Source organism: Athene cunicularia (genome assembly GCF_003259725.1).
Source record: "Athene cunicularia isolate RWA chromosome 1 unlocalized genomic scaffold, athCun1 chr1_part2, whole genome shotgun sequence".
Lineage (NCBI taxonomy): Eukaryota > Metazoa > Chordata > Aves > Strigiformes > Strigidae > Athene > Athene cunicularia.
In genome coordinates this window covers 78,364,666-78,379,807 of record NW_020799092.1, presented here as the reverse complement: position 1 = coordinate 78,379,807, position 15,142 = coordinate 78,364,666, and the positions used below count along the sequence as shown (strand labels likewise).

Here is a 15,142-nt window from a genome sequence, read left to right as displayed (position 1 = left end):
GTGGTACCATGGCATCGTTCTGCTTAAAATGTCTACAGCCCTCTTGGAGACTGTTCCTGTCCCCGTTGAAGCCAGTGGCAGCCCCATCGCTTCTGTTGCTGAGATAAAACCTTCCTTCGGATTTTCTTCCTTTCCCTGCCCATGTGGATGCAGAGATCTCCCTTTCTGTGTCCAGCCATGCTGGTTTTGGGAGGATTATAGCCAATTTTTCAGAAGACCCATTCATCTACAGTCTTATTTTAGGGTGCTGATGCTTGCAGCTTTGTGGGCACCTCATATAAATCCAGACAGTGAAAACGCCCCTTAATTAAGCATCTTTATCAGTGCTTGGTTCCTCCAGCACCATCCTCAGTTGCACGTTCTCGCCACTGACAGTGCTTAAGAAGTTGTCCCCTTGCTCACATGCAACCAGGCCACGGGATCTGGTCCTACATATGATATGGGGAACCCTATTAGTCATCCCATCACTTACATGGCCGGGCTCGGGTCGGTGATTAGCGTCAGTGGATGCCATTCCTGGGAGTTTTACAATAGCTTTATTATTCATTGTTTCCTGCCCACTGCCGGTGTCTCTGGTGTAAGCTGGTACAGTGTCAAAGGTACAGTCTGGGACCCAAAGAGCAGAGAGTTTAAAATGCTCAGCTAACGGACACTGAATTTTTGTAGGGGAAACACGGCGGATGGAGAGGTTTTAGAGAAGACAGTAGATGCTGTGATTTATTCGTTTATTTAATGTCAGAGTTTGTTTGAAGGTAGCAAGGTGGTGACCAGGCGTGGCTTTTAAACACACTTGCTGTCAGAGAAATTACGGCGAGCGCCGTGTAGAAACCCCAAATATCTTCAAAGGGGATGTTTCCCCTGTGTGGGCTGAGTCAAATATCACTGGTTTTTAGAAATTTCCTTAGGCATGATTTTTGGGTCTGATAAGGGCAAAGCTGCCACTGAGAGCCTCATTCCAGCCTCTGAGCCACCCGTGATGGCTGGCAGGAGCCGGGGGGGGATCAGAGACCTGCAGACTCATCCTCTGGGTCTTGGCGAGAGCCCGGCTCTGCAAGCTGTTGTGTCTGCGCTGTGTTTGAAGAACGCGTATTAACATGGTGATTTTGGTGGGAACCAAATTCGGGGGCCGTGGCACGGTCCAGAGGAGGACACGACCAAGGCGTGTGTGCAAACATCTGTTGGGGGCTCTGCCGCTTGTGGTGGGATGCTTCAGCTTCTCCTGCTGGCGTTGGGATTTTTGCGACCAAAGACCCCCGTGCTGTTCCTAGCTCCTGCTTGTCATCAGCACAGAGAAGTTCAACTAGAGGCCTCATTGGGCTTAAGATCAGCTCATTTCAGCATGGTTTATGGTCAGGCAAAATGAAACTGTCCTCCTGGGCAGCTGCTCAGAGCCCCTTAGTGTCAGATCAGGCTCTCTGTGAGGCTTCCTAATGCTCGTGGGCATCACATATTTATTTTATAGACAGTCCTTTTTGTCTAATTAAAAGAAAAAAAAAATCCTACTCTATCTAAAGCAAAACCAACCCGTCCTCTCTCCACCTACGCCACATTCAATTATGATTAAAATTGCAACATGACCTAACAAGAGTTGGTATTAATGCTAGCACTGTGCCAGTGTCCATGTTTGAATTTTGGGTTTGTTGTACGGTATCCAAAGATGCGGTTGTTTTTTTTTTTTTTTTTTAAATGTTGGATGTGCTACAGTGTGCGGCTGTGTGGGGTGAGGGGTAAATTTGAAACAGTAAGAGCACAAAAGAGAGCATTAAAGGCTCAGTTCTGCAAGGTGCCAAGCATTGCTATGATCTGGCAAATCGCTTAAGCACATGTTTTAACTTTAAGCACATGAGCAGTCCCATTGAAAGCAATGCATCGGGATGAAATCAGAGCTCTGGGACTGTGTCACATTGATGAAGAAGAGATAGGACGGGGATCTAAAGGTCTTTTTTTAGGAGCTGTAGACACTTGCACACATGCAAACATGCATACACGTTCACACAGAAGTCTGCAAACTCCTTTTCCTCCTTCAGCAGCGGAAGAACAATTTGTTAAAGTTACAGTTTTTGAGTGATAAGCGTGAATTCATGCACGTGAAAGAAGAGCACCTTTGCTAAATTTGGTTTTGCCAAATCATTATCACAGCTAACAAAAAATCTTTTGTATACACCTTGACAAGTAGACTTTTTTTTTTCTTGTTCCACCTTTATGAAATGGTAAATTCTTCTTTCAGGCTCATTACCAGTCCTTAAATAAACATGAAGGTTCAGGCTGCAAAAGGGTGTAATTAAAAAGTTGGGATTCTCGCTCTTTGCCACAGTGTTATTTCCGATCTGGAGCCCGTATCCTTTGAAGCTGAGCTGAATTTACGGGACCGGGCTGTGCTTGCGGTCGGACCCGGCGAGCAGCTGCCCACCAAGCTCAGCGCGGGTCTCGCCCGGCGCTCGCTGGAGCCGGAGTGACTCATGCTGTTGACTCCAGCAATTGTTGGTTCAGGCCCTGACTGCAGAATTAGACCCCTGGGGGGTCTGAGAGAATTAAGATGGAAAGACATGTTGGTATTTAAATAATATTTTCCCCTCTGGAATGGGCTGTGCCAGCGCTGCTAATTTTTGATGAGTTCTATCAGAGGTTTAGGACTCACTTTTAGGATGCCCTTTGGCACCTGATTCAGTTCATATATAATTTGGGATTAAAGTACCTTGGGGATTTTTTTCAGAATGATTATTTGTTCTCACAAGCCAGTTTCTGGAGGCCTCTGCCGATGTGCGTCAGTCTTGCAGGGCTGATGTTTTCCTTCTCAGAAATATTGCTGATTGCATCTTTTTTTTTTTTTTTTTTTTTTTTTTTTTTGGGTGCTTTTCTCTCCCTCTCCTTCTCTTCCCCTGTCTCTCCCCCTCCTTCCCACAGTCTGCAGCCAGAAGGGCGGGCACGTCCTGCGCAAACTGTCAGACCACCACTACCACCCTGTGGAGGAGAAATGCCAACGGCGATCCTGTCTGTAACGCCTGTGGGCTCTACTACAAGCTGCACAATGTAAGTGTGACTGTAACACTTGATAATGGGGCCTCAGTTTTGGTGTTTTCTGGTCCAAACTCTTCCTTGACTTAAGGATTTCCAGTCTCGGGTGGTGCTGAGACCTCATTTATCCCTTTGGGGACCTTGGGGGTTGGAGCGATGAGTCCGCATCGCCTCAAATGTAGCTGATCTGACTTCGGGAGGTATAAAACAGGCTGTCCATGGGTAATGTTAGAGCTTTCCCATGCCTCAGCCAAGAAAGGAGGGGTAGATCAACACAGAGAGACATTATCCACTGCTGATTGGGCTCAGTGTGTTGGAAAAGACAACACGCCGTCCTGAAAGACGATACCCCTTCTATGTGTAACTTGGTTCCTCCAGCAAATACAAACTCCGGAAAAAAAGCAAAATGTGCCAAAAACTATTTAGTTCTTTCTTGGGTTTGTGGCTGCCTTTGTCCCATCTCTCCACCCATCCCCAAAGATGATCTATTTAGGTCTTGTGTTTGCCCCGATTGACGCAAGCGATTCCTAAACCAAAAAGGACTTGATTTAGTTAGCGTGTTGCAGAGTCTGCTCAACCTGTGATGTGAATATTAAAGTGTCTGTCGTGGAAGGGAAGGAAAAATGAAATGAAACGGCTGGCAGATTTAATCTAATATCTCCATGCAAAGCCAGCTTGCAGGAACCAGGGATATGTGCCCCAGGGAAAGAGCTAAAGGGATCTGAAAAGTCTTCTACCAAATAATACTGCTAATAAAAGAGTCTTAAGGCTACTCCTGTTACTCTCATTCCACATGTGGCATTAGAATAATTATTATGTCAGAAGAAGGAAAAGACTTTCAATTTCTCTGCTTTGATATCACTTTTTTTTTTTTTTTTTTTTCTTTTTTTTTTTTCCTTAGTGGTCGTTTGCTTTATGTTTGACTTAGAAATCTTGGGCTGTGTTTTGCCCTCATGTCCACCCACGCAAACACATCAAAGACAGATTGGGTTTCATGGAGCACCCAACCCTTGTGGTGTCTCAGTCCCTTCCATTTGTTATTTCAAGCTCTTTGGTTTATTGGGATGAGTAAACAAGTTTGGATTAAGTAGAAAAAAAACCCCAACTAGGCTAATTTTTCACCTGTTCTGTGAGAGGCATCTCTGTTGGAAAAAAGGAAAATATGTTTACCCTTTAGTGATCAGGCGTCTCAGCATGTTTTGTGTCTTATGTAGCAAGCAAAGCTTGTCATCAACCTCTCAGTGTGATCACTACAAACAAAGGGGTTGGACCCAGAGTGAAAGCTCTCAGAATATCACAAGAAAAATATTCTGTTTGCTGTTTTCATGGCAAGAAGGGAACAAGGTCAGCCAGTTTGACTGGAGGAATCTATGCTTGTGGTATATTTTCATTTTGGCCTTGTAGCCATCAGTGGTAGGACTTAAATAACATAGCTTTGGAGACCTATAGGGAGACCTATACTTGAACTACTCCCCCTGTACCCCAGCAAAACCCTTTGAAGAAAATAGGCTCTTCTCAGGTGCCATTGGCTGGACCTGATGGAGATGCTTGTGTTTGGATGAGATGACTTGTATCCTTGAAGGCGGTGTAGTTTATTCCCATGATTACAAAAGGTGGCAGGATGATGAGTTCAGATGTGTCCACCTGCATTGTAGACATCTGCCTGGAGGAATCCCCCCTAAGGTGTCTACAATGGTGCCTGGGTGCTGAGGTTCTCCAGAAATGCGCCCGCAAAAGCACATCCTTCTCTTTTTCATGCTAACTTTGTGAACCTAGTTGTCCTGAATTGACCCCTAGATCCACTGTTTAGGGAAACTCTGATCCAGCTGTGAGATTTGTGACATGGGGCAGGCCTTGAGCACATTGGAACCGTTTTCAAATTCATTAAAAACACTGACAGCTGCTTAAAAAGCTCAGCACAGCTACTTACCAAAGTCAAGTAGTATCTTGCCTTATGAGCAACTCCATTAATGGGACCTGCTTAAAGGAAACCCCTAGAGGACTGAGATACCTTTTGCAGCAATGTAACTAGGCAAGGATACCAAAATCTGGCTACGAGTGGGCAGATCCTTTTGGTTTTACTTTTTTTTTTAAGATGATGCTTAGTTATTACTGCGGTGAGGAACAGGCAATATCACAGCCGATCGTCCTTTGACATACCACCCTCAGCTTTAAAGGTCCACCATGGCAGAGCATCGCAGCATTATTCTACAGCCCAAATGGCTTTAGAGACTGTGACTGCGAGGGTCACATTATGCTTCAGAAGCTAAATAGGAGTGAGTTTTTTGTGACCAGTAGTAAGTCAGGGGTGGCTTCTTCTCTTTTTGGCTGCTGGGAGGCAGGACCTAGGGAGCTGTGCCCACTGCTTGGTGAAGGGCACCAGCATCATCCTTTCATCAACTCAAGACAGGGAGGAAGTTTGGTGGTTGCGTGTGGACAAGGTTCCTCAGCTGGTGTAAATTGTTCTGGTCTGTTAAAGTGCGAGACTGATTTGTGTGGACTGTGGTCCTGCTCCCTTTATGTATCTTACCTGCATCGGCTCTCCATTAGGAGAGGTGTCCGAAATAGAGAGGCTCGTCGTAGCGTGTTCCTCCCAAACAGCTGAGTGTTTCTGCACAGACTTTGTGCCAATGCCAGTGCAAGGTCTTTGGCCACTTGGAAGATGCCTTTACCTTGTTTCAGGCTAGGCTGTAGCAAATTCCTGGCCTTTTTTTTTTTTTTTTTTAACTCCCTCCACCTATTTTGTCTTTTCTTTGGGTTGAATGAATTTTTCTTGGACCTTCAGATCATTAGGCAATTTTAACGGATTGATCTGAAGACGAAACTTACCCAGTTTTAAAGTCCACACCAGGAATGATTACAGGGAAAAGGCTTTTTTTTTTTCTTCATGGGACTATTTTTTTAATGGGGCTGTATCAGTTTGTTTTACTGTTGGTTCTCACAGCTTAAGCAAACCCATTTGTCAGTAGGATATAAGCAGTAATCATAATAGTCTTGGGGTGCATTTAGTGAAGCTACTGGCATTTCCCCCACTGTCTTCAACAAGAGCTGGCTCCATTAACACCAGTATTAACAATGACTAATTTTGCACATTGATACGGTGCCTTTCATCCTGTGGCATCCCAGAGTGCTTTCTAAGATACAGCCAGCCTGGAAGATTAACCCAACATTGTAATGACTATGTCTGAAGGATAAATCCGCTTCAGTGACAGGACCTTATTGAGGTCAATGGCAAAATCCCATTGTCTTCAGTCAGAACAAGATCAGACCTATAATGTTTAAGACTATCCCCTGGATTTGATCTGATGAATGTGAGGTTCTCATCCTTGCTATTTTAGTCCTTCTTAGAAGTGGGATGAGCCTTCACTCACTTCAGGGATGGGTGGGAATATACTTTGCTGGAGGTGCACAGCAGACTGGCCTGTGCCTGTAAAAATGAGCGAGTCACTGTTGTTTTTGGTAAAAGTCCTCAGAGAAGGCCTTTCACAATATTCTAAAGCAGGGCTATGCATCCCAAGACCAGAGCAGTCAGTATATGGGATAAAACAAAGAGCATAGTTCCTGCCCATAATTAATTGGCTCCATCTGCAATTAATGAATATCATATACATGCATTGGGCTGATTTAATTTTAATTTAGCATGTGTTTGTCATTTTTGTCACAATGAATTATCATTGAGGATGTCTTCCCTATGGGTCTCGTGTTTCTTTACCCCAAACCCAGAGATGGGACCATGGCTTTGATGTTTTGGGGACCACTCTAACTCTGCTGTGATTGGCCTTTGAAGTCACTAGGAATATTTTCCAGTTTGCTGCTGTGACTGTGCTGGTCTCACTCCTCTTGATATTTATCTAAGTCCTTATCTGATTGACATTTGGGTCAGGTACCTGTTAGGAGGGTGAGACCACGTACACTGCAACGATGTGTCCAGCTAACAGCTTGGATGGCGTCTCTGACCCCAGCTGTGGGGCTGGCCATGGCTTTGTCACCATCCTGAGCAACACTGGTATTCCCATCCTTAAGTTCCACATCAGATCATGGCCTGGGCCAATCCGCTCCTAGCGATTGAGTGAAACATGAGAGATGTTGCTTTGAGAAAGTGGTCATTGTCCTGCAGGACAGGACACTGTGCTACACCGGGTCAGGATCCCGTGCTTGCTCTAAGAGCCAGCACAGTCCCAGTCCCAGCACCAGACTGTTCTTCACCAGCAGCTCCTGAGCTTGCACTTTGCTGCTCCACCTGGAAATCAATTCTGGCTGCCCCCGAGCCTTGGTGTCACGATGCAAATCCTCATTAGGAGCTGAGGAGGCTGGGGCTCGTGTGTGCCTCCCTGGATCTCAGCTGGACTCACGAGGGATTGGGTCTTCCACGTCTTCTCTAACGTTGCTGCCTGGTGGGGCTCACTTGGGGCTGTCTCCTGGCTTTGAACTTGGGCAGCACATCCCTCTTGGCTGACTTAAAACAGGCCAGGCAAAGATTTCCCATCCAAGACGTTCAGCTGGAGCAAAGGGCCTTCCTTGTGTGTGTATCCCTGTTCCTTCAGCGAGGACAGGAAGCCGGGTGACGTATTTAAAGCCCATGACATTTGAGGTTTTTGCTTCTTGCTGCCCCAGGGCTGCTGTTGGGCTGCTCATGGGCAGATTCCTCCTTCCAACTTTTAGCAAGCAGGGCTTCTCCCTCTGGTTCCCTTTATCCAGAGGTAGTGGAATCAGCCTTTTATTCACCCATTTTTAGGATGAGGTGAACATTCCCGTCACTGCTGGTATGGAGAGCCTGGAGTCACTAATCCAGACCGGGATGATGAACTTTGGGATGCCTAAACAGGAGCAGATGGGCTGGTCCTTCCTCTCCCCATGCCTCCATCCCCACAAGTATCAGAGAGCTATTGTATCCCTGCCTTCCCAGGGAGAGAAATCCATGAATGATACCCATGCTGTGGGGAAAGGCATCAAGGAGAGGCTGATAAGAAAGAAGCAAAACTGCTGTGATATGAAAGAAGGGAGTGCTTTGTCCCTTCAGTTGGTTTAAGATCTTATGGATGAAAATCTGTTCAGGACCCTTGCAGGAACCTCTTTTTGTTGTTGTTCACCAGGGTTGAGACAGTGGTTGTCAGTGGGTAGGAGATCCACTTTTCGCCCCTTTTCTCCCTTTTGCAGAATACCCATCAGCACCGTCGGGTGCTCACATTTATAACAAAAAGTGGTGTTCAGCCCCCAGGGAGTTTGTTGGGCTCTCCTGGCTTCTGCTATGGGTGAAATTCTGCAGAGGAGCCAGTCTAAGACCTGCGTAACATCCCATGTAGCCTCCCAAGTCCAGATGTTTAAGGATGTTTCTGGATTATGGATGCATAAATCCCTTCCCAAGTGTGGTCTTTGGGGCTTCCACGGCCCCTGTGCTAATGCAAGTCATGATGCCAGCTTTCCATGCAGCAGCAGGATTTTCTTACAGGAGGTCCAGCCTTTTGCTACTGTTTCCTACCCTTGATGCGTGTATGGATGGTCATTGTTTCTGTGTAAATTCATGCAGGAGAATTTAATGCTTAGGTTCCCTATAGATGTGTCTTCAGACGAGTAGAAAATGCTCTGCTAGGCAGCACAGATACCTGTTTCAGCCCCCCCCCCCCAAACCTGGAAGGCTTTAGAAATAAAATCAGATTGGCAAAATTAAACCTGAAAGGATGGTCAGAACAAAATATTTCCAAATAAGAAAAAATAAGACAAATATCTGTGTTTTTTTTTTTTTGTTTTTTTGTTTTTTTTTTTTTTGTGGCAGGTTTGCTGAGCTTCCTAATGCCACTGTGAGAGTCTGAGACCCCTCGTAGCACCAAAATCCCAGCAGCTCTTGCTGCTAATGGTTTTAGATCAGTTAGGAAGCCTCAGGGTGAGACAGTGTCTGCAGGGAATATTTCAAGGTGATAATGATTGGTTTCATTCCTAAACATGGTGCAATTACCTAATGTGCAGATAGCTGAAATTTTTCAGCTGCTGCAAGTTATTTGGATATGTTTTGCTCCTGTGAGGCTCTGCCAGCAGTTTTCTGTCATTTTGTCTTCAGAAATTTCAGCCAAACTTGGGATTTTCTGGTGGGATCTGAATGTTGGGATGGGGAGGGAGAGTTGTGTAGGTGTGGCACGTGAGGGGTGCAAGGGGAGGAGGGTGGCTGCTGGCTGTTCAGTTGGTCCTGGGCATGGGGTACATGAATCCCATGGTGATTTGGGGAGAAGGGATGGAAGCACAAAAAAAAATAATTGATTTTTGTTTAGATTAACAGACCCCTGACTATGAAGAAAGAAGGAATTCAGACCAGAAACCGAAAAATGTCTAGCAAATCCAAAAAGTGCAAAAAGGTCCATGACAACCTCGAAGACTTTCCCAAGAGCAGCTCCTTTAACCCCGCCGCCCTGTCCAGACACATGTCCTCCATCAGCCACATTTCACCTTTCAGTCACTCCAGCCACATGCTGACTACACCAACACCGATGCATCCTCCATCCAGCCTCTCCTTCGGACCTCATCATCCTTCCAGTATGGTCACTGCCATGGGTTAGCGAGAGACTCCCCTGCTGAATGCTTACAGTCTCAAAATGAGATTTACTTTATATACTTGCATTTTTGCAGGCGTGTGGTTATGGGTCTGACGTCCCGAATCAAATGGGAGGGGGAAAAAAAAGAATTAAAAAAAAAATAAAATAAAAAATGTTATTTGAAGGCGTAAGAGAGAAAAAATAATACAAAAAAAAAAACCAGAAAAAAACTACAAAAAGCACAAAAAAGGAAAAAAAAAAGAAAAAAAAGAAAAAAATTAAAAAAAAGTTTTAAAAAAGTGATGTTTGCCACTTTTTAAAGGAACTCACTATGGCGTCTATGTATTCTTACCCACTGAATCTGGATACCATTTGTGAATAAGCCATTCAGAACTTGCATTCCCTATTGGACAGGATCTCTAGTGCTGTGAAAAAAAAAAGAATAAAATAAAATAAAAAACGCTGAACATTGCATATAACTTATATTGTAAGAAATACTGTACATTTGAGGAAGACTTTATTGCATCTGGGGAGCTGTAAAGAAAAAGGCATGAAGGACTCCGAGAGATTTTTTTTTTTTTTTAAAAGGAAAAGAAAAAAAAGAGGACGGGAGGACAATTTAAAAACCAGAAAAATAAACAATGCAGACCAAGAGGAAACGCGGTCTTACGAACAAATGGACCAACTGCCAGTCATGTCTTCTCCTTTTTTTTTTTTTTTTTTTTTTTTTTTTGAGAATAAACTAGATTAAATTCTGTTGACTTAAAAGTGTTTTGTGCTTGGGGGTGGGAAAGGGAATATGTTTCTTTATTATTTTTTTTTTTCCAAAATTTGTTTTGATGGTATTTATTATGTAGTTACCACGGGTACGGGAATGTGTGTCTCTGCGCTCATGCTGACAGAGTCTTTGCGGTGGCTTGATGAAAATACCCCACGGAAACAAAGGAAAAAACAAAAACCCTCAAAAATAAATGGACTGCATGTTAGTTTAACCCTGCTGTCCGGTGTGTGCTCCCTGTCCCTCAAATGCCCCCACCTGATGTTGGGCTCCCATGTGGGATGGGTCCCTTCTGGTCTCAGTCAACCATGGCCATCACAGTGGCAAACCTCTTGTTGAGGACAATTTGGGGCTGGATAAGTGCAAAGGTACAGCAGGATCTATATGATCCCGGCTGCTTTTTGGGCGGTACTAGGAAAGACCCCGAGACTTTGTACACGAGGTGGAAAAGCGCATTCTGCTCTGCCCCGTTGGGTACTCAGTGGTATAATTCGATGGTTCACAGTTGAGATCTTGATGTGAAATCAAGATGGACCAGGCCCTGTCCCTGTGCTTGGAGGAATGGGTAGAACCTATTACAAAAGGCTGGATTTGATGGTAGACAGAGGACAATTCCCCAAAATTCAAAGGCCATCAGCCAGCCCCTTCCTGCAAGAGTTTTCTTTGAAATAATGTCATTTGTATCAATACTATCATTGTTAATAGCAAAGTTTGGTTCTTATAATTTGAATTCTGATGTTTAATCCTTAGGAATCACTCTTCCTTTTAATCTTCAGTATTTACTCTTCCAGCTTCTTTATATCATTATACGGGTTGGACATTTACTTTCCAAAGGAAGGGTTAAACTTCTTATCACCCCACTCGGTTTGCTGGAGATTTAAGCATGTTGTGATAAGACAGAGGTTGCCAAGGCTCTGAGAAAATGCTTAAAAACGCCGGAACATAAAAATAACCCCCAAACACAAAACCCTCAACCAACGTGACCTGTAAAGGATTTTTTTTTTTAATGTGGAATAAAATAACTGAGTTCTCTCACCCAAAAGTATGTGTACTGCCTTTCAGTGCCAGGTGGATGGAAAAGTATCACTGTATCCATCAGATGCTATTTTGAACCCACTTACTCTTGGGTGATAACTGGAGAGGGTAACGGTGGCATGGTCTAATCTTCCGCAGGATGGCTCACACGAGTGAGGATGTAAAAGACCACTTCGAGACTTTCAGGATGATTATACAGAGGTCAGATAGTCATTTGATTTGGAAACAGGGGAGGAGGAGAAGAAGATTGACCTTTGTTCGGGCTTTTTCTCTCCTGTTTCAAAATGAACCTAGTTAAACTATGTCTACCAAAAAGGAAGATTTAGCAGATGTAAAGCGGAACAGGCAGTAATTGTTTTGTAGTGTTGTATATTCTTTCCTTTTTTCTCATGTTGACAAAAAATGTGTAAAAAAAGTCAGAACAAATGGCATACATTTAAAATCTTATGTTAATCACCTTTCTGCTCTCTCAATGAATATTTTAAGCATAAAGACTAAATGTCAAAATAAAACAGAGTGAAGAATTACTGAGATGCAAATGGAGATCTTGTTGGCTCCTAATTAATCATCGGTGAACTATAAAGCTACTTTCAATTAGCCTGACAAATCAAAGGGAATAATAATCTTTGCTGATATTAAGCTTGAGAGATTATTATTTTTTAATTTGTGATGCTACAACCTTTTCCTCCTCTTGCTCATCAACAGATTGCAGTTGGACTAAAATACTGATTCCAGGACCTCAGCAACGGTGAAAATTAGAGGAGGATTCATACGGCAGAATTTTGCTTTAGAGAGAATTGGCTCCTAAGTCTCCTGCTCTATTTTTTTTTTTCCTAAAAACTGGAAACACCTTCCTCTTGCAGTTTCCTTCTGACGTTGTTTCATAGGTCTTAGGGATATTGAGTGAGATGAAGCAGGACTGGGGCCAGCTCAGAGAATGAGCATCCTGAAAAGGACACAAATGGAGACACTCTGCATATACTCTAGGAAACATTGACAGTTTTTCTAGAGAGTGCTTACATCAATTATTTTATATTCTGGTGTCAGGAGCAGGATGAATAGGATCTCTCACATCATATACCTCCTGATTACTGCCTGAGATTCTAAATTAACATGAGCAGTCTACCATTTCTCAGTTCTGTTCTCTTCTTTTCTTGTCTTCTGTCAAAGCAAATATTTCAGAAATTTTAATGTCTTGAAGGCTTTTGTTTGTTCATCTTTATTATGCTTTGTTTTGCTTGTTTTCTTTCCTTCCCTTTAACACATGAGAAAAATCTGATTTACAGAAAAGGCCAAGAACTGTTGTTCTTGGGCAAACATCTTGTGAATGATGACTGCCTTCCTTAATTTCTGAAATAGCAAGGAAGAGCTGATGATAGGCAGGTTGGAGCAGGAAAACCCTCTGAGTCATGGCTCTACTTGGATAATCTCTATTGTGCAGAAAACACCATGGAAGTCATTAGTGGGGTCAAATCTTGTGGTCTTTTTGCAGGCAAAATGCCTTCTGGGAATCGGAGTAACAGTTGCTGTGCTGATGTGACCGTGGTAAATACATTTTACACACAGTCCAGGCAAAAGCCCATTCACATGAGTGGAAAGACTCCTAATGAGAAATGCAATAAGACTTGAATCAAGACCTCCTAAGTATTACTTTCAGGATCATCACCTTGATCTATCTACCTTAGTTACCTTTCCAACTGCATTGGTCTTGTGTCAGTACAGTGCTCACACAGATACACAAGCGCTATTGAAAGGAGAGGGTTTTTTAAGCTCACCAAGCTTCAAGGCTGAAGAAATGAGAAATGCTGTAATTGACACAATCTGCAAAACTTTATTTTTTTCTCCCGTATATTCCAATTATAAATTGTTTTAGATTGCATCTAGACCTGCCTTTAGGTTCAGATTAGCAGTGTGGTTTTGAAGTGATTTCCCTAGTTCCACCTTGGGGCGATGAGATTTTACCTTGGCTCATGCAGCACGGTTTCCTTGGACCCCCACCTAATGCGCTACTACACTAATTGGAAATCAGGCCACAGGGCTAGACTAAAACTACCCTGAAAAAAAAAAAACAACAAACCCCAACCAAAATATGGTTTTTGGTCCTCAGCACAGATTGTTTTACCCTCCAGAATCACTTCCATTGCTAATGCGCACATTGCCATAAACCACACGTTCTCACACTCCTTTTTGGTCACTGAGAATCCTGATTCACTCAGGACGTGTAGTCTGGGGAAGAATCTGGGTGGGTGATGACAGGACTAGAGGGAACCTGTCTGGGTTTTTGCAGAGTTTGGGATAACAGACCAGAAGTTCATATGGAAAAAAAAAAAACAACCCAAACTGTAAACTAAGCCTTTAAAAACGTCAGATTTATCCTTACCTCTTTCATAGAGGTTCTATATGACACTGGGAAACTAAACCCGGTTTTGTCACATGGAGACAGCTGCTAATCGTGTGATGATCCCTTCTGGGGAGGCCTAATTTCACACCCTGAAGTCTGCTTTGCAGAAGTGTTCAGTGCTCTCAGTGGTATCTTGAGCCAAGGGATGTCATGCCTGTATTAATCCTGCAGAACACCAAATTCTTTAAAAATACAGGGTTTATCTCAAACTGAACTGCAAATCCAGTGCTTCATTTCTTCCACCTCCCATCTCCGAATCTGGAGAACAGATATTAACTCCTCTCCTCAAAGATGTGAAGATAAATCTATCACTTGTGAAGTGCTTGGATTCAGGCTGATGAACATCGTGGACAACCCATACAGGTCCACTGCAGCCCTCACGAAGGGCAACGTCCTCTCTGTGCCCGAAGGAGGCAAAGGAAAAAAAAAAAATAAATTGCTGTGGTTGTCACAGGAGTAACAATGGAGGTGGAGGGAGGGTGAGTAATTCACTCTGTTGCTTCCTAACATTTCAGTGGTAGATTTTTAAATCTCCACACTGTCTTTTTAATGGATGTTTTTGGTTGCATCCTTCTGTAAAAATATACACGTACAGGTATAGAGGGGTGCTTATCAGGGATATGCACTCCACACCTTGTCAGGAAAGAAAACGTGACGTGTGCCATGCCTACGCGCAAGTATGCCTATACCCAGAGAACTGGAGGGGGGCTGTTGTCTCCTGTGTGTCTTTGCTGGTTGTGTGATGCTCTGTGTATGCCTGTGTGGATATCTTAAGCCACAGCTCTACAGAAACCAAGGCACAACACAAATGTATAGCAAATTTATACCTGTTTCACACAATTCCCTGAGGCTATGCAGATTCCCGGGTGGATGTTGGATCACTCTATCTTAGAAGTATATTTCCCGTGTTATAAGTTTAAATTAAGGCTTTGACGTGTTTTTTTTTTTTTTTTTTTTTTCTCTCAAGGTACAAAACACCTGGTTATTTAACCTGTCCTTTTACATTTCCACTCTGGGTTACTGTCGACTCCAGAGGCACTGAAATAATTCATGAAAACCTGTCCTCTGAGAAGACAGAAGTGACTGAAATGCTCAGAGAAAGCTTGTTTGTGAGCCTTGCAGGCTGGTGTTCATGCTAACGCGGATAATTAGCCGACCTTCTGCGTGTGTATTTAGGCTTAGCCCATGAACTGTTTTAGTTCCCAGTTAATACTGTATTGCAATATTATAGTGCAATCGTTTGCTTAACTATTTCTGCATTAGAACCGCAATAATCTTCTTACACTACTTGACTGGATAACTCTTTTTTCGTTAAGCCACAAATAACCCGGTGTGTAAACTGGGGTGGTCCCATTGGCTGCAGGGAGCACGGCTGTTCTCAGATCTAGG

The 15,142-nt window shown here is 43.5% G+C and overlaps 1 protein-coding gene across 2 annotated transcripts in view; it reads left to right on the top strand.

The window, feature by feature from the left end:
• Positions 1-9,799, top strand: part of GATA3 (GATA binding protein 3) — a 17,612-nt gene extending 7,813 nt beyond the window's left edge. The window contains exons 4-5 of one of the 2 annotated variants that reach the window (XM_026868677.1): positions 2,905-3,030; positions 9,279-9,799. In XM_026868677.1, the coding sequence (XP_026724478.1) occupies positions 2,905-3,030; positions 9,279-9,563 (411 nt within the window). In that variant the 3' untranslated portion in view covers positions 9,564-9,799. The remainder of the gene's footprint in view (positions 1-2,904; positions 3,031-9,278) is intronic. The other variant, XM_026868678.1, reaches the window with a different exon arrangement.
• Positions 9,800-15,142: the final 5,343 nt, after the last annotated feature.